Below are 24,842 nucleotides of genomic sequence, written 5' to 3' on the forward strand. Positions count from 1 at the left end.
GCAGACAACTGAGTGGTTACATATTTAATGTCACCCAATCCAGAGGCAAATTCAACATACTTTCTGATGTATAATTAGGTAATCAGTGTACTCATAGCAGAATTCCTGTTAGGTAATTAATTGATACTCTTTTTAGTGGAAAACATTTATCCCAAAAATGATTTTGGAATGTTCAGTACGATTATGGAATAATAATAATACAAAACTTTTAACATTCATGGCACAATAATGTTATTTAATTTCTGAACTGTACACAACTATCAGAAGTCCATCTAAAAATCATGACAATTACTAACAAAAGAAAAAAAGTAACAGACAAATGTCTACAAGAAAAATTATATAAAAGCCATTAACAAGAAAATATATTATACATAAAAAAAAGCCATTAACAATCATAAATAACTTCTTATAACACATCCTTCATGTCATTATCCTTCGTAAACAGACACAAAATTCTAAAGTTGGAAAAGAATGTCTGGATTTTCAAATTACATGAAGTAAGAACTATATCTTACACTAGTGCGGTGAAAACTAGAAAATGCGATATCAAATAATTGTGGCCAGCACGTACTCTAGAGAAACTAATGAACTGTTTCAGATTCTCAATCTCACCAAGTCCAAAACACTTCTAGTTTCCAGTTTTACAATCTTGAATATTTATAATGCCAGACATCGAACTCAAAATATTTGAGGTTTTGGGTAGTAGGGCTACTCTAAAATTAAAAAATAAATAAATAAAATAAAATAAAAAATAAAATATAAGTTGCCACCTGTGCTTACAGGCAAATGGAAAATGCGAATCATCAGAACAAGGAAAGTGGTATTGTTTACGTCTCATCAACATGGCCTGTAAACTAAAGAAAACTTTGATAAATGCACATAGTTTTGGAATGATAGTAATGAAAAGAAACGAGATACCCGAGAAAAATTCATGTACACGAAATTTTATCTACTACACACTCTGTGATCGAAATCGAGATCTTCTGTACTAGCGGTGATGACTCAAGGTAAACTAACTAAAATCTGGTGGAATCAGAAAGTGGGGGGAAAACTACGTATAGTATTGGATGAATACTAGCGGAATATTAAACCTACTTCACTGGGTAAAGAGTAAACTTTTTTATTTTTTTTTTTTTTAACGGAATGAATTTTTTAGTGTAACGTCCCATGTTTATGCCTTTTAGGCTATAGGAGAAGGCTGATTAATTAAAGTGAATTATTCTGAAATTAAATATTTTTGTACTCTCCCACCGGAAATCGAACCTAGGACCATATGTACCAAAGGCATGGGGAGGGAATTTTTATTTAAGATCTTACAATTATGCTCCGAGACTAAGGGAGATACTGATGATGATGAATGAAACAGCGAAATGAAGAAAGCAGGAGAAAACAGAACTCCAAGTAAACCCACGCATACTGTGTTTGTTCAGGATAGAATTATGTACCCCGCGCACCAGAGGTGAGAGCCCACATCTAACGAGCTATTGGGGCCCTAAAAGACCAAGCATTTAACCGTTGGCTTGGAACAATGAAGTGACAATAGTGAAATTTACGACCTCCCCTTCCCCTCCAAATAATAATAATAATAATAAAGTATCATCACCACGAAGTAGTTTTACGTGCAATTCAATACGTACGCATGATCCTCTCTCTCTGTGTCATTCATAAGTAAATGAAATATTTATAGTAAGCAGGAAGATGTTCCCATATACCAATCTTGTGCTTGCATCCAGCGCTGGATTTCGAAAAATTTGAGATTGAAAATCTGCCGTTATGGTACGTACGAAAAAAATCATTATGATCCGCAATATTATATAAGAATTTTTATTTTATGATTTTCGTCGGAGGTCTCAAAAATTCGATATGATACCAACCATTCCTAATCGTGTACTACATAACTCGTCACGATCCACCGAGCAGTTTTACGTAAAACTGGGAAGACGAAATGTATCGAAAATACCTTTTTCCCTCACCCTGCACACACGATAAGGAACTCATGCAAGTTTATTCGTATTATGATACGAAACACGATGCATATCAAATAGTAGCTATGAAGTTTCATCAAGGGTCAATGGGACTCAAACACCCAAGTTCATATCGTTTCATGATTTTTTATACGTATTTCAATACGATAAGTTTTTTTTTTTTTTTTTTCTCGATAATATCTTGTTCAAGGGAGGGATTGTAACTTTTACGTCCAGCAGTTCAAAGGAAACACGTGACAAGGGTCAAATTATATTTTCCTTTACCTGTTCAGGGCACAATTCGAGATCGTGTAAACCATTCCATGCATTTCTCTATTACACCAACATTGATCCCGATTCGCAACATAGTTTTGTGTAATGTTCCAGTTTTCAAAATATTATTTAAAAATTTCAATCTATGTACTAAATTTCGAAATTCAAAGGTATCCTTTATTTTCTACCTTGAAATTAAGACACAATAACTCTTATATGACAGAAATGATTTGATTATTTTTGAGTGCATTGTAGAGTAGTAGTGTGTTATAAAAATACATTAAACTACTCAGAACCTCATCTAGACAATACTAGAAATAAAATAGTATCTTAGGAATACAAGATATTCGTATTCTTTTCAAGATTTCGCACCTTAGTATGAAAGTCCAGACATTAATTTACAAAAAATTTAGATATATTGTTTTTCCATTCAGATTTACCCTTACCTACTTTGAATAACATATAGTACATTTAATAGTAATAATAAACGCGTACATAAAACAGCAAAGCCCACATGCGCTCTAATATGTGACACGCAAAACAAGTGTTTGTTTACTTCTAGCATTGGCCAACACAAACTATAGCAGCTTTGGGATTGGAAAACAAGCTTTTTACCTTTATTATGTAGATATACATATTTGGAAACTGTACTCAAAAGGAAAATCTAAATGCAATTTTTTAAAATACAAATGTATCATGCAAGGCACTGAATGATAATGTAATTATCAGTCTAACGCTCTGACAATATTGCAACATCAAAATATCATTTTTAAGTTAAGTACAGTCATAGAAAATAAAAATGAAAAGCTTACTCCTTCTCAATGCCTCTAAATTTACGATCATATGTGGATTAATATTCACAACGGTACAGATAGTAATCCAATTATGAGCCAAGTAAAACAGCATTAAAGAAAAAAAGACATCAGTTATTGGTATTTTTTCCGAACCACTTAGTAAAATATACTAATGAAAGGAGAAAACGAACCATTTTTTTATTATTTTGCACACCAAATCATCTATAGGTGCGAATTCTGACGCAAAGAGTGAAAAAGTGGCTTGACTGGACGGGGACTCGAACCCGGAACCTCCGGCATACCGTGCCGATGCGTTAACCACTACGCCACCCAGTCCGCTTCCCAGAACACTTAGTATTAAACAATTATAATTTCTATCTGTTGAACATAGTTGTGTTCGCGGCTGCATTTTCGGAAACTTTACATGAAGTTCTATTTCTAGATTGTTTTTGTAATAAGTAGTACATTTAGCGAAATTAGGTTACGTTGGAAGTATTTTCTTGGAACATGGAAGAAAGAAGAACTTTTTTCCTATACGGAAATTCAAACTATCGTTTATTAGTACTTCCCAATATTACCACCATCTATAATGTGTGGTTATGAACAACATAAGAGCCCATACGTTTTCTCGAAGCTTCTCTCTCTCTTTTTCTTTATTCTATTTCATCAGTTTCCTCATTATCATTCACTTGCGTTTATTATTATTCCCATCACTTATACAATAGGAACCCAATAAATATTATACTGGCAGCCCATACATATTAGATTGTACATTAATCAACCAATCATACATACTCAACTTAATACTTATAAAACCTTATCCAATAAATAAAACTCTTTGCTAGATATGGACTATGCTCTTGAGAGTAAATCTGTATAGCTAACAATTCACAAGCTGTCAATCTAATTTATTGCATACCTATATTTTAATTGTAAAAATTACATTTGTTTGTACTATTCTATTTTTTTTTTTTTTTTTTTTTTCATCTGGTCGTAAAATATAGTCAAGTGCTCTCATGTTTCTCGAACACTATTAGTAGAAACAGACTAAGTTGGATTTTACTCTGTTCTTTCAGCAAGGAATAAGTATTTTGAAGATCAGGATATGATCTTGACACAAGGTAAGGCCTCTAAAATGGGCATACTACCACAAATACCGCGATATCATTCTTCGCTTAAGAATATACTAGTATTTCAACTAACACAATATTATGATAAGACCCATTTTATACATATGTAACGAATAAATTACCGTTTAAAAAAATCTTCTGAGAAGGGCATTGAGAAGAACCAAGTCTGTTTTCAAGCTTTTGTTTAACATGACTGTATATGATATTAGAGCAATTTATGCATAATAAGGAACTTATTCCAATGTCACGACCTTGACTTTTCGCAACAAATTTCTCTGTTTTTATAGCTTTCAGAATTGTACAAGTTTAAACAGAATACAATTTTAATTTATCATCTTAGTTTTATACAATTTTAATTTATCATCATCTTAGTTTGAACCTATACAACTCACATCATTAAGAATTACTGAGATAGATAAAACCGCATTCAAATAAAATATGTTTTCCTTAGAAGCAGTGTCTCTTAAATGTTAATTTGAATGCTTTGAGCTTTTCATGTATCTACGTATGTAGGATACACTTTTACATATCTTATTCTATAAACTTATTCTAATTCAGGTAAATAAAATTGCACACCCTTATATTGTACGGTATAATGAGTTATAATGTCAAAAGTGTAACACCGTTAGAATGTATTGCTCCAACTGAGTGTGTCGTTCGAAGTTTTATTTACTAGAATAAGAATTTACAAAAATATTGAGATATAGTTTTCCATCATTACCCAGCACATTCATTCTTTCTAAATAACCGGTTTTTCCAATACATCGCATTCCAGGTTTCCACAAAAAATGATTCACACAACATTTATCGTAAACAAAGTAGTATCTTATTGAAAATTACAAGTACGCCACAAAAAATGATTTACACAACATTTATCGTAAACAAAGTAGTATCTTATTCAAAATTACAAGTACGCTATTTTATTGCAGTTTCTTGTTTGCAGCATAGTTAATACATTATTAAACTTTAATAATTTGAACCTGAAAGCTCAAAAAAAAAAAAAAAAAAAAAATCAACACCGGAAACAACATCACTATTTTTTCTCTTTAATACTTTTTGTCACACTGCTTCTTCAGGTTTATAATAAGAAAAATAAAATCTTTCTCATTGATTCATTACAACATTCACTCTTCACTCATTTTAGCACTTTAAAATGCGAAAAGCCAAGAATCGCGTTGATATGTAAGTTTCTATATTTACATCTAAATTTAATAATATTAAATACCGTTTTTCAGTGCGCTAGCATCTTAGAGGGAATAAAGCCCTACACTGGACTCCGCAAATTGAAAATTTGAGAGCTTGAAATGTGACATAAAATGGAGTTATTTTACCTATATAACAATAAGAAAAAGGCATAATTACTTTATAGTAAATGCGATGTAATAAGGCGCAGAAGAAAAAGACCCTGATATCCTTTAAAACTATGACGATGTACTTCATCAGTGTGTTATAAGCAATGATTGTGTACTTTAAACATATGCTACTAAAATGATTACCCGCAGCCCTGATTAAGTCTTCGGAAAAGAAAATCACGAAATAATCTTCTGCTCCAAAATTTAATGAAGAAAATACCTAATTACAAAGTAAATCGTTTAATCATCCCAACAATTGTTATGCATTTCGACAAATTATTTTATTCTTATAAATGAGAATCGGTACAGAGATAAATCACTCTCGGTATCCTATAGCTCGGAGAGCTTAAGTGTTACTGAAAATATCTCCGAACGCGTTTACGTTACGTTAAGTTCACATATTTAGCATTGCTTTTGTGCTTCTTTAACTTTGATACGACTAGCAATGAAGTGCATTCAGCACCTAGCAAATTCGAATTAAAAAAAAAAAAAAAAAATAATTAAATTAACTACATTATGCTTCACTCGGAGCCGATCAGTCGTCGCAAATTCTCATTTTAAGAGAACTCGCTCTGCGGTGGCAATAAACCATACTAAAGTTGCTTCAACTCATACTATCACTCATACAACTCATACTAATATGGCAACAAATGGAAACGACGAAAATACGGCTACTTTTGTTATAGAAAAGCATCTTTATTCATACTCACAATTTTGTGTATAAAAACTATGTAAGGAAGGAAAAGTCATATTGTTTTTCTTTCCAGTATGTTACTTTAGAACGACGATACGAAAAAATAAAATAAAATATCGAGAAAAAAATCAAAATTTCAACGGATTTACAAGTTCCGTGGGTCCTACATGCCGAAGATATGGTTTTTGGTTATCTGTATGTACAGTATCGTACAGGGCATACTGTTCAACGTATACAGATCAAATGTTAAGCGTTTTAATTTTATATATATATTTATTGTAAGATTAAATAAAAATAAAATTACTTTACTAACGGATGAAGATCAAACATTGCGAATTTCTACAAAACGGTTCCGATTTCGTTCATATTTCATAAATCAATGTTTCATTAGCAATCATATAACAGTCTTGATTTTATTAACAAGGGGTAGTTTACTCTGGCAGGTGAGTTTATTTCAGATTATTTTCTCAGAAATGACTCAGGCGATTTTGTTTCTAGTTCATAAATACGTTATTTCTTAATATTCCTACAATGTGGTTAGTATGATTTTTCTCTCTCTTTAAAAAAAGGAGGGAAGTAGACCACTCTTGGGGATGAGTTTTCTTCGGATGAAATTTTCCGAAAACACCTATAATGATTTTGTTCATATTTTATAAATAAATGTGCCAGTAAGAACTGTACCATGGTGACAATTTAAGAACTGAGGACGAGACAGTTTAGTGTAATGACTAGTACCTTTAATTTTTCTTAGTTTCAAGTAATAACTCTACAATATTACACATTAAATATATATATATATATATATATATATATATATATATATATATATATTCACTATTTAGTTACTTATTTATGCATCCTTCTGTGGTACCAACTGGATCCTTTTAACAAATTTAAAATAATTTTTGACAAAAGCTGTACTTCACGAAAAACAAATAAATGCAATAAGAATCATATCTAATTAACAAATGCAATATTTAGCATCTAATATATTGTAGTATATGTATTAAATATAAGAATTGCCTCAGATAACATGATTATTTTACTGCTACTCACTTACAACCGTAATGGTAATAAATATATATATATATATATATATATATATATATATATAAAATACTCTAGTGTATCTCACTTATGCTGATGTTCATGAGCTAGATAATATTATGCTATGGGTTTTCAGTTATGACTACATTTCTAAACGTAGTCTTACAGAAAATACACACACAAAACATTTGTGTATCGCTCAAAGATCAAAATTTAACTTATAAATGAAGGGTAAGGGGAAAAAACAAGGAATGTCCATGTATGTGCTTTTTCGGGTGCTTTGTCCTATCTGTTGGTGACTTTTGGTACTATTTGACTGTATATGCCATGCATACGTAGATGTAAAAATGTCCATGTAAAAAGGGGCAAAAGATGTAATTAACCCTATTCTTCTTACGCGGTTTTCAATATTAAATCGCAGTTTTCTCGAAAATGCAGTTTTGTGACATTCCTTCTTTTTTCCCCTTACCCTTCAAATGAGTTGCCATACACTACCCCTAAAATCAGCACATTCATTCAAGGAAACACATTAAATCATGTTGAAACTTCACTTGACGGAATCGCATTCGACGGGTTTGAGGTATATGAATTATATTTAATCAACTCGAGCACTAAACTTTTAAGCAGAACTCAACGTACTAAATACCTGCAGAGCTGCATATATTTAAGATAGATAAGATAATTTCTGCTTTCCATTGTCATAGTCTATAAAATGACATACACAAACCAATTTAAGTTAAACAATGAAGCATATTTTCATACTGAACCTAAGACAGAATCTTATATGAAATGAAAGCAACTCAGGATTACAACTTCAAATACTATCTTGTTTGAAATATGTAGTTTCTTGTATCGCATTATTGCTACTACATGCCATTTCATATTATTTAAGCTAAAAGTCAAGTTCTATATAACGGTATACACGTCTAAATTCTAAAGAAAGACTTATAAAATAATTATTGTCAAAACGAGCAAACCGGCCTGGAAGAATGTAATGTACTTTCTCTTAAGAGAAACCAATTTTAATTTTATTTTTCTTCATCTGCATTGGCCATCTTCAACCACGACATTCTTAATATGTCAAATTCATTCAGGATAAGATATTGATACTGACATTTAAACTAAACATATAAATAAACAATTGCCGAAATTTATCACTACAGAAAATAAACCCCATCAGACAACCTATCTTGTGTCCAGACAATTTAACTTCAGTGCTGGAAACACAACTCCTCAAGATCATGCTTATGTTATCTCTTTTCGATCTACCAAAGTTCTCTTTTGCTAAATATACCCATACCTACTTCGTCTGGTATTAGTTGATGTGTGCATATTGTAGACTTCTTTGTTATAGTAAAATCTTGACTCACCTCTTAAATCTGAGTAACTTTATGGCTTAAAGAATCCGATGGTTAATTGGTTAATTGCCGTAGAAACAGAGGTCCATTGCTAGATTATTATTGAAGTATTATTCTATTAAGATTAAAACATCATTATTACTCTACTCAGCTTAATAGATCCAGCTTTACTTTCACCTTATGATCATCTTGGATCTTGATCTACTGAAAGAGTATTTCCAAGCTTCTCATTCACACTTCTACTACACACTCTGAGTGTATTTACCACGCCAGTCACGGATCCTGACGACTTGGTCTTAAAACTAACTAAATTCGGTAATCACATATTGTGACCTTCAACGTTATCTAATTTTATCCATTCATCCATTTATTCGTACTTTTCCTACCGAATATTTTTGTCGTGCTTCTGTTCTCGTAAACTCTCGCATTACCATCACTCTGCGCCTTAAGATTGAACTTTCGAGAAAATTACATACATATTAATGTATACTCACCTTTTTTTTTTTTTTTTTAACTTGAGTTGAGTTGATTTTAGTTTAGCGTCCCTTTCAGCAGCGAGGCTATATGAGACGTGGACCTACTGATTAACGTGGAATCCGAACCACATGAGCTCCCGCCGGGAATCGAACCCGGGTCTCCCACGCCAAAGGCGCGTACGCTAACCGCTTAGCCACGGAAAAGATCTTTTTTTAACTTGAATCCAGGGTTAGAAGTAATATTGATATTTACGTTTTCTAAACACCTGATGCTTAAAAATAAGTAATGTGTAATTTACTTTATGAGAAACTGCGCTGGACATTTTTCTCCATAAAAATAATAACTTGTAATTACCGGTCAATATGTTATCAAAATTTTAAAAATTTGGAGAATTTGTTAAAAGAAATAATACATACTACATGTGAAGCCTCCCCTGCTGCAGGTGACCTTAACGGAAGGACAATGACTTCACGCACGGTACAACCACTGCTGTAATTAACTTATTAAGTTATATTTTTTCATTCGGGAGAAAAATAACTTTTGAAAATGGACACTGAACTGCGCGGCGAATAACTGTCATAAAGTTTTACTATGTCTAGCCGTATTAGCCTGGTAGTCTCAAGTAAATTCATCATACTTTGAAGGAAACTAGTCTTGAAAATAAGATCATGAAATTCACCTTTGGCTGTATGGAATTCAATATTCCTTTTTCATGTCAACGCAATGAAATATAGACATATGTTTTAAAGAAACTACAGACATTTTACTATTAGCATTCTGATAAAACACTTGTTTCCTTGCCATCAAAGCAAAGAAGATAATTTCTCCATCACACTCAAGACGGATCCGTGAATAAAGATCCTGACGTGTAACTTACTCTTCCTTATTAGTCCGTTTTTATTTAATGTATATAAGTCTTTATTTAACAACAGTATTCGTTAACATTTCTTCCTAAAGCTAACTATGAACATCACATCAAACATAATCTTCTCTTCTTAATTTATTAAATGCTCTACTTCATTAAAATTTGAGTAGTTCTACTTTATGCTTATCCTGAATGAATTGTAAGTATTTTGTACAATGAACAGAGACACAATATCGCAAAGCTACACTGCGTATATTAATGACGTGTTCTGGAATTTAAACTACGCGAAAAATTCCAGATACAGTGTAAAATTAGGATACAGTGGATTGTTAATTCTTACTTTCTTTAGTGCATAATCTATATGAAGGTGTGTTATATAGAAGATTAACTATTTAAATGCATTTTTTGCATCTCTCTAAACATAACCCACGTATTATGCCCTAAAACATTAATAATTCTGCGAATTATCTATGTACACATGGAATTTTTATATGTATATATACATGAAATTATTTACAAACTAAAAGTCAACTTTAGAAAAAACCTGTCATAATATTTGTTTTCTAACATAAGTATTGTTGTAGACGGACTATAAAACAAAAATACATATTATGCTAGCTCGCTCGATACTACATACTTAATTAAATCAAACCTGCAGAAAGATTAACGATAGTTCCAACTTCTATATATAAATACACTTACGGCTTCTAAAGTTATAGAACTGCACTTATGCAGTTATCAAATTTCATAAATCTGTCATGCCTTTAATGAAGACTTAAAACTTCATTTATAGAATGCTCCCCAGAGAAACACGGACACGTTTGTTGGAGAATGGAGTTGCTAGTATGCATCAAAATGCTTCCCTTCTTTGTCTTCTTTAATCTATATAAAAGAACTGACATATGAAAATGGGATAAGAGCAGGTTTAACAAACGCTTGTTGCAAAGCACCTACTCTGAAGTATTTGGAGTGGAGAGTGTGAATCTCTTCTTAGTTCACCTTGTGAGCATACTTTTCTAGACACGCTAAAGAGAACTAAAAAGTAATAATTATTTAGTAAAAAGTAAGATCCGGTTATATGCAATCATCGGTCTGCTTTATGCATATATTTAATAAAAATGTTGTTATTGTATTTTGTTGACCTCTCAAGTGGGCACATCATGTTACAATTGTCTTCTACATCTTAAAACAATGACTTTTTGCTACGAACAGAGTAGCACATCTGACTATGACAATAAAAAAAAAAGAAAAATCATTTGTACATGAAATCTATGGCCAAACTATTTAACACTTAAAATAATAATAATAATAATTAAAAAATGCCTTTGTTAATGAATGCCCATCTACAAATACTATACTATAACATACTCAGTCAAGTTCTCTTGATTGGAATGGTTAGTTAATAACTTCCTCAATGTACTGTGTTATTAGATTCTTCTTCTTCTTGTAAAATTGGACAGTCCCATTTTACGTGTACCTCCGGAGTGAAATTAATGATCTGCACATGGACTGCTTGATATTTCTCATTTTTGGGAGGTATGGGGCATAGTCGATAAGATACCTGATCTCCTGGGCGTGGCACATATTCTCCTTCAATACTGAAAGGAATAAAAACAAGGATCTCAAACAATTATATATCTTTAGTAATTTTAACAGCCTTAAAGACATAAAAAGTAGTCTTCATTAGTGAAAGACAGCAGAGAACAGATATTCAATAATATGAAACCTCGTAAGCCAAGAATGAGTAAATCATCGGCGATATATTTCGGAGATGTATGGTTCTCCATGCTTGGGACTTGAAAATGAAATGAAAGAAAATTTTTAGTTTTACATCCCACAATTACATCCTTTAAGTTAACCGAGACGAATGATTACCGGAAATTAATGATCGAGCCTTAATGTTGGGCTAATTACATACTGTATTTCCTTATTGTATTTCATCATTGACGAACACTGTAGTCGGTTTGATTGTGTTTTGCTTCCTTACCAACATCGAGGTTACGAAGAGAGCAATGCACTATTAATGTGAGACCACGACCAGGGCAGTTGGTGGGTGCACAGACAATCAAGCAAGATTAACGCTCACAGTAAAGACCGTTTCCGATCACACTATTATCTCCTCCAAAAAAGATGGAGAACAGGTCAGGCTATACTTTCTGGACACTTCCAAGCACAACATTCAGGAGGCGACAGTTTTGCACCGATCTTCTACATTTATTTATAATAATAACACGAAGAAAGGTAATTTAGACAGTGTAAAAAATCCTCAGTAGTCCCAGGACCTGCCGGAAGGCAGAATACTTAATAATAATAATAATAATAATAATAATAATAATAATAATAATAATAATAATAATAATAATAATAATAATAATGAGACACAATGATATTAATTAATAAAAATCACAATTGATTCATATTTCCATTATTCTCACATTTTCAATTTTTTGTACAAAAATATACTAAAATCATTAATATTTTTCACTAAAATAAAAAATTACCAGGAGTAAAAAAGAAAAAGAAAAACTTTGAAGGTTGGCAAGTATATAACAGAACTGTTTGTAAGATTCCAAAAGATGTTCTTTACGAATTTCGAGGGTACATGGATGCTGTATTTTTTTTAAATGTATAATATCATGGGAAAAATGACATAAAATCTTTAAATTTTACGTCCCACGCTTATGCCGGCTAAGCTAAAAGAGATAGTGATGACGAGAAATGAAGGAAATGGTGGAATGAAGAAAAGGGAGGAAACAGGAGTACCCCGAGAAACCCCATGCACATGGTGTTTGTCCATCACAACTCACTTGGCGCGAGCTGGGATCGAACCAGGTACCCCATGCACCAGAGGTAAGCGCTCTACCACTGAGCCATCGTGGCCCCGTATAATTTCATGTAGAGTATGTCTTAGTACATTACTTAGAAATTGTGTTATTGTGCAAGTGGCGAGAACAGTGTATTTAAAATGCAACTACGTGTAATAGTCTGGATTTCCCGTTACATTGTTTAAATAAAAACGGTTACATACTAGATCGATTATTTATCCTCATACTAAAATTTCCGCAACTAGGGGCGCAATGATTTCCCGTTGATTGTTGTTATTATGTAGTTACTATGGTTACTCCAGGGTTAATTCTGTTGCTGACGTGTAATTAATCTGTGCTTAGGACACGTATAAATGTTAAACCCAAAAGTTGATTTGTGTCTTAATTTTTATATAGATTGTTATTTCGAACAGGATATTATATTTAAATTATTCAAATAACTGATATTTGCATATAACATTAATATTTCTACCATTTATAATAATTTGTATTATAAGTCGTGAAGTATACTTGGTTTAAATTTGGTTAACTTTAAAATAATGGCTGCTAACAATTTTACTGTATTTTGGTAGTTAATCGACGTTAATGTATGAGAGCGATGTTATATAAAATCTTGTTTCTTATTGATATTGCACTACGATATTCATTTTTACGTGTGTTGAGTTTAGTTGTTGACAATAGTGACCGGAATTTCCTCTGCTATGTGTCGGTTGCGAATTCGGCGGACGATCACAAATAGAAGATACAGTTCTTCGTAAACATTTAAAATAATAAAGTTAAAAAGTATAATTAGACAGTTATATAAATGCAATAATAAAGAATCGTTCCAAGTTGTTTATATTTTATCTGAAATACGCTTTAACGTATTTAAGTGTAAAATAAACTATTTTTAGTTCAGCGAATCGGTCGATTGTCAAGGAGCGAATACAAAATGCAGAAACAAAATTCATTTATTTTGTGCAATTCGAAGAAGTATTTGGACTTTTAATTCTCATTGAAAGCATCGTCTGAACCTTAGTAAAATTTCAGTGATTATGGTTGAGAATGTTATCGTGCATTTAACATAAATTTTACTACGGAATATGCATGATGGAAAAGCCTATTGTTTTGTAAGTAGGACACTGTCCGAACACAGGAAGTTCATAAATCAAGTTAGCGAACAATCACAAGAGATTCGTCTATAGCCAGACGTTGAAGTTTAGCCGAATCGTTACACTTAAGGTAATAAGATTTCTATTATTTCCTATAGTGAGGATAGGAAGCCACTTCAATTTTCTTTATGGAACATTATTTCGATGTTGATGGCAGGAATCGCATAGGTTAATTCTCCGTGTCAATTTGTAGTTACCGGCCGGGAACAGTTTAATTAGTGAACCGGAAGGATAATTTTGGTGCTTCTGCGAAACTTAGTGAAAATTAAAGTTTAATTTATGTTAGAAATTCTTCAGTATTGGCAGAATATTGCAGTAAAATATCGTATGTGAATAAGATGAAGTCTACAATGCGTAATTACACATAACACCGCCTTTTTGCTACATCAGTTCAATGAGAACGCTATCTTGGTAATGTTAACTTTTTTCCTGTTAATTTGGTTCCGTAACAATGTTAAATAAATTTAACCTAAATTTACTTATATTAAAAACTGAAAATGAAATGAAATCTTTCAGTTTAACGTTCCACGATTATCCCCTTTAGGCTAAGGGAAACGGATGATTAAAGCAAGTGAATGCTGATGGAAGAATGGGTGAAATGAGAATGTGGAAGAAAATGGGAGCAACCCAAGAAAACCCAAGGACATGATGTTATCCACCACAAACTTACTTGGCAGGGATCGAACCAGGGACCTAACGTAGCAGAGATGAGTGCTCTACCAATGAGTCACCGTGCCCCCCTACTATATTAAAAATGAAAGTTAAAGAAATTAGGCAATGAAACTCGATATTAATAACAACATAAAATTTGCATATTACGTCACACTTACGTAACTATTTGCAACTTCGCATCATCACAATCCATTAAATTACGTGTTTTAGATACTATGAATGAAAATATTTGTGCAGATGGCTGAATAACAAGTTATACTGCATAGGCTTAAATATTATATGTTCGTTGACATCAGGTCATAGGTGTTGCTGTTTCAGTATGTTTTGTTATCGAAAACGCTTCGAGGTCTGGCCAAGCGTGCCGTGGATGGTAGATGACCCATCCTTCTGTCAAGGTTCATTACTGGTAACGGAACTTGGATGTACAGGTACGACACTGAGACAAAGCAATAGTCTTCACAGTGGAAGAGCCCATTATCTCCAAAGACCGAGAAAGCCGAAGCAGGTCCGCAGCTCGACCAAATTCATGCTCATAGTCTTTTTCGACATTCGCGGCACTGTGCATCAGGAATTCGTTCCCAGGGGCCAGATCGTCAACAGCGAGTTCTACTGTCAGGTTTTAAAAGAAAAGTGAGCGGATCTGTGGCGCGGGATAAGCTAGCTGCTCCACGAAGACAAAGCACCCTGTCACCGCGCTCTCCTCACACGTGAGTTTCTCACCAGAAACAAGATGATAGCACCTCCGCACCCACCTTACTTGCCAGATTTAGCTCCTGAGGACTTCACCATCTTTCCAAAGCTGAAAATCCAGCTTAAAGGTCGCCGTTTGGGCACCACTGTAGAAATCCAGCGCGAATTGCAGGTCTTGACACGCTTCGAAGAAAAGACTTCCAGGACACGTTCCAGTAGTGACAGAAACGCTGGAAGTGCTGTATTGCTGTACAAAGTGACTATTTTGAAGGTGATAGTGTGTAAATGTAGATAAATAAAGTACTTTCTTGTAAACAAAACTAGTTTCGAAACTTTTGAATACCACCTCTTACACCTAACTTCTTACTGGATCTCTCAAAACTCTTCTAAACGCTGCATTCCGAAACTTGAAATTTTCCGCTACTCACTTATTTTGTTCGCGTAAGACAGTTTCCTTTTACTGGAGGAAATTTAACATGTTTCTCACCATTAAATTCATGGGACTGTCAAATATTTCCGTTTAAAATAACTTTCCGTTTAATAAGGGATCCATTCAAGACAATTTTACTGTAAGTAAATTAAAATCTGACATGGACAACGTAGACAAAAGTTGAAATAACATCACTGGCACCGTTTAGGTAACAGAATTGAAGTCCTGAGGACAGGATGAAATATTTACATTTCAGTTACGCCAACACAAAATAGAGTTTTACTTTAATAATGAAAATGCAATCCCATTATTTGATTATAATCAAATTATCAAGACCACGCATAAAATAAATGCACCTATAAATTGGGTCTCTCCAGAGCAACAATTAAATAAGTTATTACAAACTTACTCAGACACATGCACGAAGATATCATCACCTCCTTTGTCTGGTGAAACAAATCCATGGCCTTTTGCTCTGCTGAAGTGTTTAACAGTACCATATTCCAGAGGATTCTCCAACGCTCTTTCTGACCTACGGCAAAAGTATTTCATATGAAAATATCATTCTACTGCGAAACTATTCAAGTGTTATGATAGTGTTTTAGGATACTACTTCGCTCTTTTTTATACTACCGCCACTTATTCTGATTGTTCATTTGTTCTTTTCCCTCATTGTCTACACCTTTAATGAAGCTAATTTCGATCGTATTCATTAGTATGAAAGCAGACAATCTTGAATAATGTATTACATTACGGTTAGTACTAAAAGGAAATAAAATAATAATCTATATATACTTTAAAAACACTATCATACTGTTTATAACAAGAAATTTCATAATTACAAATATGTTGTTCACACTTTTCATTAAAACTAACTATAAAATAACTCTATAACTAAAAATAACCATATGTCAATAAGATACAACCGGAGTATATGTATTTCTTGTTACACAGAATTATTACGTATATCATTATTTATTAAAGATAGTGAGAATTTTTTACGCTCTTTTATATAGATGGAAATGAGTTGAGTTGATTTTGGGTTTAACGTCCCGTTCAGCAGCAAGGCTATATGAGACGTGGACCTACTGATTAACGTGGAATCCAAACCACGAGCTCCCGCCGGGAATCGAACCCGGGTCTCCCACGCCAAAGGCGCATACGCTAACCACTTAGCCACGGAAGAGCTCATAGATGGAAATGTATTCGCTATTACACAGTCTCCCTGATGCAAAAGCTGCTATGCAATTCGGTAGCAAATTGACCGATGAAAAAATTATCCTACACCTCCTAAACAATATCACGTTGCATTCTACCAAACTCTAAACTGAAGTCATGAAGTATTTGAAACGACTTCTCTTTTATCCTTTGCACCATAACACTTTGCCAGTATGCGTTGTTCTATCCACATAAAATATTATATTCACAACTAACCTCGTGTCATAACATTTATATTGGGATGGCCAGAGGAAACTTTATGGGTTCGAAGATGAGACTACAGTTTCAGTTTTAGGCTTGTTTCTGCACAGCTCTATGCCTACAAGCAGCACAACATTAAAAATGCAAACATACTTGTATCACATAAGACTTCTCTCACTGGAAGGAATGTATTCAAATTTTACTCTATACAAACTAAGAACCAGCCATTAAGTTCGGAAAAAGGAAATTCAGAAGGAAGAGAGAGAGAGAGAGAGAGAGAGAGAGAGAGAGAGAGAGAGAGAGAGAGAGAGAGAGAGAGAGAGAGAGAGAAGTCGACTTAAAAATATTCGGAAATATAAACATTTTTTACATAATTAATGCAGTTTTTTTTTTCTAGAATAGTTTTCTTCGCTGTAATTGGTTGATATCCGGTCGATTCTGCAACTATTAAAAAATGCTAATGTTTATAGCCCGTCATACTTTTCTCAAAATCCACTGTCAAGGAAGGCTGACAGATTGAGGAGCATTTACTGAAAAATATAGATCACCACAGGAACCATCTAGGTTAGTACCACGTTATACTCCTTATTCCAAGTCCTGTTTCTTGTATGTTGCAGATTCTGACATATACAAAATTCTTATACACACATTTGAAACTTCTGGAAAATTAAAATTAATGAATAAATTGTGAATAAAAACTATGAATAAGATGCAATCGTTTTATTCATTATAATAATTAATGAGTAGTTTTAAAAAAAAAAACTATTTACATAAACAGAATCCTTGTCGATTTACAAATCAGTCATGTTCAAAATTCTCTACCTAAACGTGATTGTTGCCCAATGTTTATTTCTGTAGTACCTGAATATTTTTGGTTCTTTTGGTTATTTTTGAAACGCAGAAAGTCATGTTTCTTAATACAAATAGTATTCTCAGTTCTACTTTATAATTTGGACTCTCCACAACTTCAAATACTGTACAGGAATTTTGAACATATTGGCGCTTACTGGATGCGTTTTAGTGTTTTTATGCAATACAGAGATTATGAAGGACGAGCCCTACTATCAACGTGAACTCTGAACCCGACCAGGGCTTAAATCCGGTGCAGCTGATGGGTGTACATATCGTCATGCAAGATCAACGTATAGGCTGTTCCTCACTATACTTTCTCGTTTCCAACCACGCCAAAGAGGACATAAAGTTGGTTAGAAGCAATATGTAAGAAGTAACAGAAATCAGTCTTGTATAGAAGACAGCAGGAGTAGCCCGAAATCATGTTGTTCTTCTTTTCAATTCATCTATACTGCTTCAAAGACACACGTGACATTCATTTTGTGAAACTTATACGATTCTACTAAAACACATTTTAACATTAATTCTGTCAAATATTACGCGATTTCGTTTGTATCACATGTATTGCCTGTACTTACGTTGACTGTGAACGAGTGCGTCGTGTTATAATGGGACTCGGAAGCTGCAATCTATGAGCTTCATCTGGAGAAAGGAGGTCCTCTGGAGCGTCTGCTGCAGACATTTTCTGCCCACAAATCCTTTGCTGCCTATAAACAACAAATTCGTATTATTTTTACGTTCACAAATCGAATTGTATGTACAGTTATGTAAAGTCTTGGCAATTCATCTCACCTTACAAAGTCTTACACTCTTTACACCCAAAAGTCAAACAAACAAATGTGAATGTTCTTTGACCGTTTAAGATTGTTATTATCAATCCAATATATTAAACCGTTCTACACGGTTATATAATCTAAGTAAAATAAATAATGAACTGGCACAACAGCCCTCTTAGGGGGTCAGGATCTACCAGCCAACTTTGTACTCATGCCTTTAGGGTGTGGTCAGCACATCGGCCTCCTTGCCGTTAATGCTCGCTTTCTACACCAGTTCGCTACTTCTTTCTTTGAAACAGCTCCTCAATTCTCCTCACGACGTTGTGTGAACGCCGCAACGCTACACTATCTGGTGAGAAGGAATAACGAATGGTTACTAATATTTCTTCTGACCAGACCCGGCACTACTTAATTTCGCTGATCTCAAGAGAACTGGAATTAAAGTGCCGCTAAAATATTGGCAAGTATTTTAATAAGATATGGATAGCCAGATTTTTAAAAACAAAACTGTACAATAATGCCGAAAATAGCTGTCACTTTCACCTAGATTTTAAATAGTTCTGTTTATACCCTTATCGCTTTTTGTAAGATACCGCCTTCTTCTTATCACTTCTGTATTCAGAAAACAGCGAACAAACTAATTATTGATCTATATTGGTTGGAAGCACACATCATGCAAGGCATTTCATGACTGTTTATATGAATCATTAGGTTTATTTGTAATTTACTAAACTTAAAGTTCCGATTTACCCCAATAGTTATTATTACACTTGTATGTGAAAATTATGTTTTACAGTATAATACTATCAACACAGAGTTAATTACTATTCACACTATTTATTGATATTATTTAGCTACTGTCGTTGTATTATATCCAATGCAGACTTATATCTCACTCAACACTGAGAAATAAATCCTAATTCCTCTCGCTTGGAAGTACTTTTAAGAAACTACTAGCGACCTGCACGAATACAATATTTAATTTGCCATATTGTTTCTTGTTTGGAAGTTGGAGTATAAGAAGTCTGACTAATGATTGGATATATACATGGCTCTGTTCTTTATGGAATGGACAACTGATTTAGGAATAGAAAAAAAAAAACTGCACTTTTTTACACGTGTGTCATTCATATGGCTGTATTTCACTATGATAGTGAAAGTGTTATTGAGCTAAAAGTACGAGTCTTCATAAAAATAAGTAGAATATATATTTTTGCCCATGCTACGCTGTACGTCCACTACTTATTTATACTCTGTGTCAAGGGTGCCGCGAAAGGTTAAAGACGACCAGCAGGAGATTTGAAACTACAAGATGTAAAGTCAAAACGTGGTAAGCACTATTAACAATGTAGGTTGCTTTCTGGACTGGACAACCTAATTCTTTTCTTTCAAATAGCTCTCCAACAATACTTACGACGTTCTATGAATATCATACCGCTTTTGTGTGTATGTGTTCAACGAGTTGAACAGTAATAAACTATGAAAGGTTTCGAAACGATATAACAGTAACGTATGAAAGTAGCTACAATAAATCAATGTATAATAAAGTATAATACAATACTCATCTGTATACATGTTATTTTCTTTTTTCATTGAGTATCTCAGTAACTCTTGGTTGCTACGTTTGTCAACAATAAAAATGATGGCTCCTGATTTGAATAAAAGTAGTGGCTTCTACTGCAATTGAATTTTAATTATTTTTCCAAAATTTTTTGTCAAATATCCAGTGTTCTGGTTTTCCTATGTACCTTAACAATCTTTCTCTCAATTTAATTTAAAATGTCTCTATAAAACAGAGTTAAAGATTTTGCTCAAAACATTAATAATACTTATTAGCTTATATATATATATATATATATATATATATATATATATATATATATATATATATATATATATATTTGATCCGAGTTTGACCAAGTTACCGTCACTTCTCGAAGTCGTGACTGAGCTCAATCGAATCAGCGTCCTCAAATCGCTTATTCAGAATAATAATAATAATAAAATACTCCACTTAAACTCAATAACAACATACAAATAGTAAAAACTGCACGGTTTGACTGAGAATCAAACACAGGTCTCCAGCTTGCCGTGCCAGTTACTCATTACGATGCCCAGGATAGGCACAAGCTGGAGACCAGTGTTCAATTCCCAATCTGCACATGCAGTTTTCCACTCTTTGTATAAAATTTATTGCTTAATAGCATTTCTGTAACTTTCCCGAAAGAAAGAAGTCATATATTTAAGAGACTCTACACCAGGGTTTGAAAAAACCCAACCCACCTGCGCCCATATGAGTATTTTCGTTTTTTTTTATTTTTATTTATTTATCGATTAAATTGTTTTTTTGCGAAATGTTTCAATGTCTTTGGGATGTCATTTATGTTTCAAGATTTTCATTGGCACAACTTGCAACAATCTTCTATTCACTGCTGTTTTGAAAAAGAAAAAAAAAATGGTCGTCATTTTGAAAGTTTACATTGGAGGAAAATCTATACAGCAAATTCAGTATGTCTCGTGCTTCTACCTTCAAAATTTAAACTTAAAAGTCTGAAAATTGCACCCTGCAGCATGGATAACCGCTATTTTGAAAAAAGGCCGCCACTTTGAAATTTTATGTTGGATAGCCGCCAAAATATATATAGCTAATTTAGAGTGTCTCGTTCTTCTACTCTGAAAATTTAAACTTAAAAGACTTAAAGTTGTACCCTGTAGCGTGTGTGGTACAGGCAGACAAACGAACAAATGTAGATCGAGTCATCCAGTGAAGTTCGCCAAATATAAATACCAAATATATTAATTTAAAACAAACATATAATTCATGTTTTACAAAATAAATGTTTCAAAATATCATATATGAAATAAATATTTCCAACGTAAAATAAATTGTTTTATTGTTGAAGTTCACTTCCGATACTTTGTACATTCAATTACGGGAATTTCCCGAGCACTTGCTGCAAGACGGTTCTTTCCCGAAACTAATTTAAAACAAAGATATAATTCGTATTTTACAAAGTAAATGTTTCAAAATGTCTTTAATGAAATTAAGTATCTTTCGGAGTAAAATAAATAGTTTCATTGTTGGAGCATTCACTTCCTATACTTTGTACGTTCAATTGTGGGAAATTCCCGAGCATTTCTTTCACGATGGGTTTTTCCCGAAAATGCAGCTTTCTTTGGAGCACATCGAAACTTCCACTAGTACGGAAGTTTGAATTCAGCACTTGAAATCGTAAGCGTTAGTCGGAAGTCTTCGAAACTCCGAGCATTAAGCTTCTTAAATTTGACAAGAATTTTACATTATTGTTGGTGTTGATTCTAAAGAATGCTTATTTGAAGAGTAGCAACAAATAACTGAACTAAACTGTTGTTGTTGGAAAACTATATTTTTTCTTAAGAATACTTGTGTTACTATCAAAGGTAATAAATAATACTAATAGTTTTAATAAGATATTTACTGGTAGTAGCGGCATATATGATCTTAAACCCGTCAATTGTATGATAGATAACATCCCTTGGCGTCACCGAGTCGGCGACCCAGTATTCACGAAAAGTATTTTCTAATATATAATTGCATATTTAAACAATAATACATAATTAGCTATAAACATAATCCATACATTAATTTGTTCTATAATTATATCAAGCTAAGGTAAGTTATTATTATTATTATTATTCATTTAGTGCATTCAGAATTATGCTCAGAAACACAGATGAGTTTTAAGATGGGTTCAACCCGAAAAACCCTAACTTGGGCAATGATTTTCACGTACAATGGATACAAGGAGGGTTTTGAGGTTTTAATCCCCCTTTTAACAAGATATTATGCTCTAAAATAAACATTTACCATATTAAGATATGCATACAAACACCTGAAATGATATGAACTTAGGAGATTGAACTCCCTTGATGAAATTCTACATACACTACTGGTCATGTACACAGGATATGAATTCAGTGTTATCAAAATGTCATTCAATACTTTGGAATCCTGTTAAATTCCAAAGTTGGGCGTCCGTTTCCAGCAAAATTTTTAAAATTTACAGGAAAGATATGGATAATTTGATCGTTTCTGTGCTTGATAATGTATAGGAGTCTCGAAAAATCTGTTTATTTGTTACATATAAGCGGTTATAAACATGGGACTATACGGCGAGCGGAGGGAACTACTTAGCGCAAGGTAACGTAACAGTTGCGTTGTGGGAAAGAAACTAGCATTTGTTATCAACATGGCGAATGTACAAGGGCAATGAACTAACAGTTTTAACATTTGTGAAGCAATACGTTGATAACGAGTAAAATCTTTTAAAAGTTTGTGAAGAGCACGGATAATGAACCTAATAACAAATTGTAGAAAGTGTGGAAAGGAGATAACAGCGAAAGAACGTGGCGAAAGCGTACACCCAACTTCGGAATAAATGCCAGATTTACAGAATATTTCAAGATAACTCGGTATACATAGCTAAAATTGAACCAACTCTTCACACTATAACAGATCGAAAAGTGAAAGATTATACCTTACAAAATCGACATTGCATGATTTTAAAGTGTATCTGATCGTATTTACAATTTCTACAACACATTTCAATCTCATCAATAAGTATACTTTAATACGAGTTTAATAGACAACTTGGTGATATGCAATAAATACCGTACAAATTTAAGTATTCCTTAAACAACTGTCTCTGTCCATCCATACAACCTGCATTTAAATTCATTAGAGTGTGCATGTTCGGTTTCAAGCTCATGATAGTGAAATACTAAAAATAAACTACCAACGTAATTTGTTTTCCTGTCATAGCGAACTGCTTCGATCGAGATACCTTAGTAAGAGAAAAACAATACCAGACTCATCTTTTCAAATTTAAGACCTTGAATTTATCTTGTTTTGAATGCTTATTCTAGTGGACCTCAGATATTTTATCTGTCCGCCAATCATCGATAACCAATAAAAATATTCGTACTAAGCATTTCAGAAATCAGAATACATTAATTACTCATCTCTTCTAATCAATTAATAGCTATATCACCTTAAATTCTACACAATACCTCACTGTAATCTATTTCTGCTCCTTTCTGCTTTTGATAAACAAATCTTCATAAATAGTCATATATAAGTGATACCAATAGTTACGTCTCTCCTTCTTCTCAGTTAACACATCTTTCCCTGTACTTAATTGAGTTCTTAGATTTCTTTCTGCATGAGTTTGCGTCAACGAAAGGAATATTCTGAATTAGTTTACGATATTACTCATAGATGTTATAAATTATTTTTATCATATTTTCGTTGCGTTTCTTTTGTAATTTTTAAGAAAGTAGGTACGGAAAAAATCCTTGATTTTCTTCATTTATATTCGTTTTCTGTACTGCAGAAAAAAAATATTTGGATGAATTTGGACCACATTGTGTACCAGTTTTCACTAAATTATGACTGCACATAACTTAATAGCTGGAACAAATCATACCGAATACCGTCAGTCATTGTCGTAGCTGTTGTTAATTGGTGAAGTAACTGGCTTGAGCCCTTGCCATCCATGTTTGTTGCGGTGTGGCTTGTTCGTGAGTGGCGTAACTGTTCTTCGGGACCGCAAGTGTCGCTGGCTCCGTGCTGGTTATCTGGGATTTTCAGGGCGATGCATTTTGTACAAATGTCTTCTTGGTTCTTTGGTGGCGATGTTCTCAATGTGTGGGTATGCAGAACTTCTGACCTGGCACCAGAAGGAAGCTGATTGTTGTTGTCGGACCTCAGTCAGCGTCGGCAAGTTGAGATCTTCATGAAGTTGAGCCATCCTGGTGTCCCACGAGTGTCCTGTCATTGCTCTCGCAGCTTTGTTCTGAACCACTTGCAGCTGGCGGAGATGAGTGTGTGTGGTCCTATGCTTGGTGGGCGTACAGCAGTACCGATCTGACGCACATCTTGTAGACGTGAAGCTTTGTTTCATGGGTGATTTGGATGCACAAGAAGAGCGGAAGGAGGGCTCGGAAGCTTTGTGTTATCTTCTTCGCCGTCGTGGAGAGGTGGGGGATGAAGGAAAGTTTCTTGTCGAGGATGACTTCGAGGTACTTTGCTTGG

The 24,842-nt window shown here is 33.5% G+C and overlaps 1 protein-coding gene across 2 annotated transcripts; it reads right to left on the reverse strand.

Moving 5' to 3' along the window:
• Nucleotides 1–206: 206 nt before the first annotated feature.
• On the reverse strand, nucleotides 207–23,940 carry LOC145680500 (cold shock domain-containing protein CG9705). Of its 2 annotated transcripts, none has more exons than XM_081751083.1 (4): nucleotides 23,819–23,940; nucleotides 18,572–18,700; nucleotides 16,132–16,254; nucleotides 207–11,552 (listed from the first exon to the last, which is right to left on the reverse strand). In XM_081751083.1, exons 2-4 carry the CDS (start codon nucleotides 18,673–18,675, stop codon nucleotides 11,366–11,368), a joined length of 414 nt encoding a protein of 137 aa, XP_081607209.1. In that variant the 5' UTR covers nucleotides 18,676–18,700; nucleotides 23,819–23,940; the 3' UTR covers nucleotides 207–11,365. The 2 variants fall into 2 exon arrangements, with proteins under 2 accessions (XP_081607209.1, XP_081607210.1); XM_081751084.1 differs by having other exon boundaries at nucleotides 23,800–23,867.
• Between the last annotated feature and the right edge of the window lie 902 nt (nucleotides 23,941–24,842).

Source organism: Thermobia domestica, chromosome 3 (assembly GCF_964235325.1).
Source record: "Thermobia domestica chromosome 3, izTheDome1.hap1.1, whole genome shotgun sequence".
NCBI lineage: Eukaryota > Metazoa > Arthropoda > Insecta > Zygentoma > Lepismatidae > Thermobia > Thermobia domestica.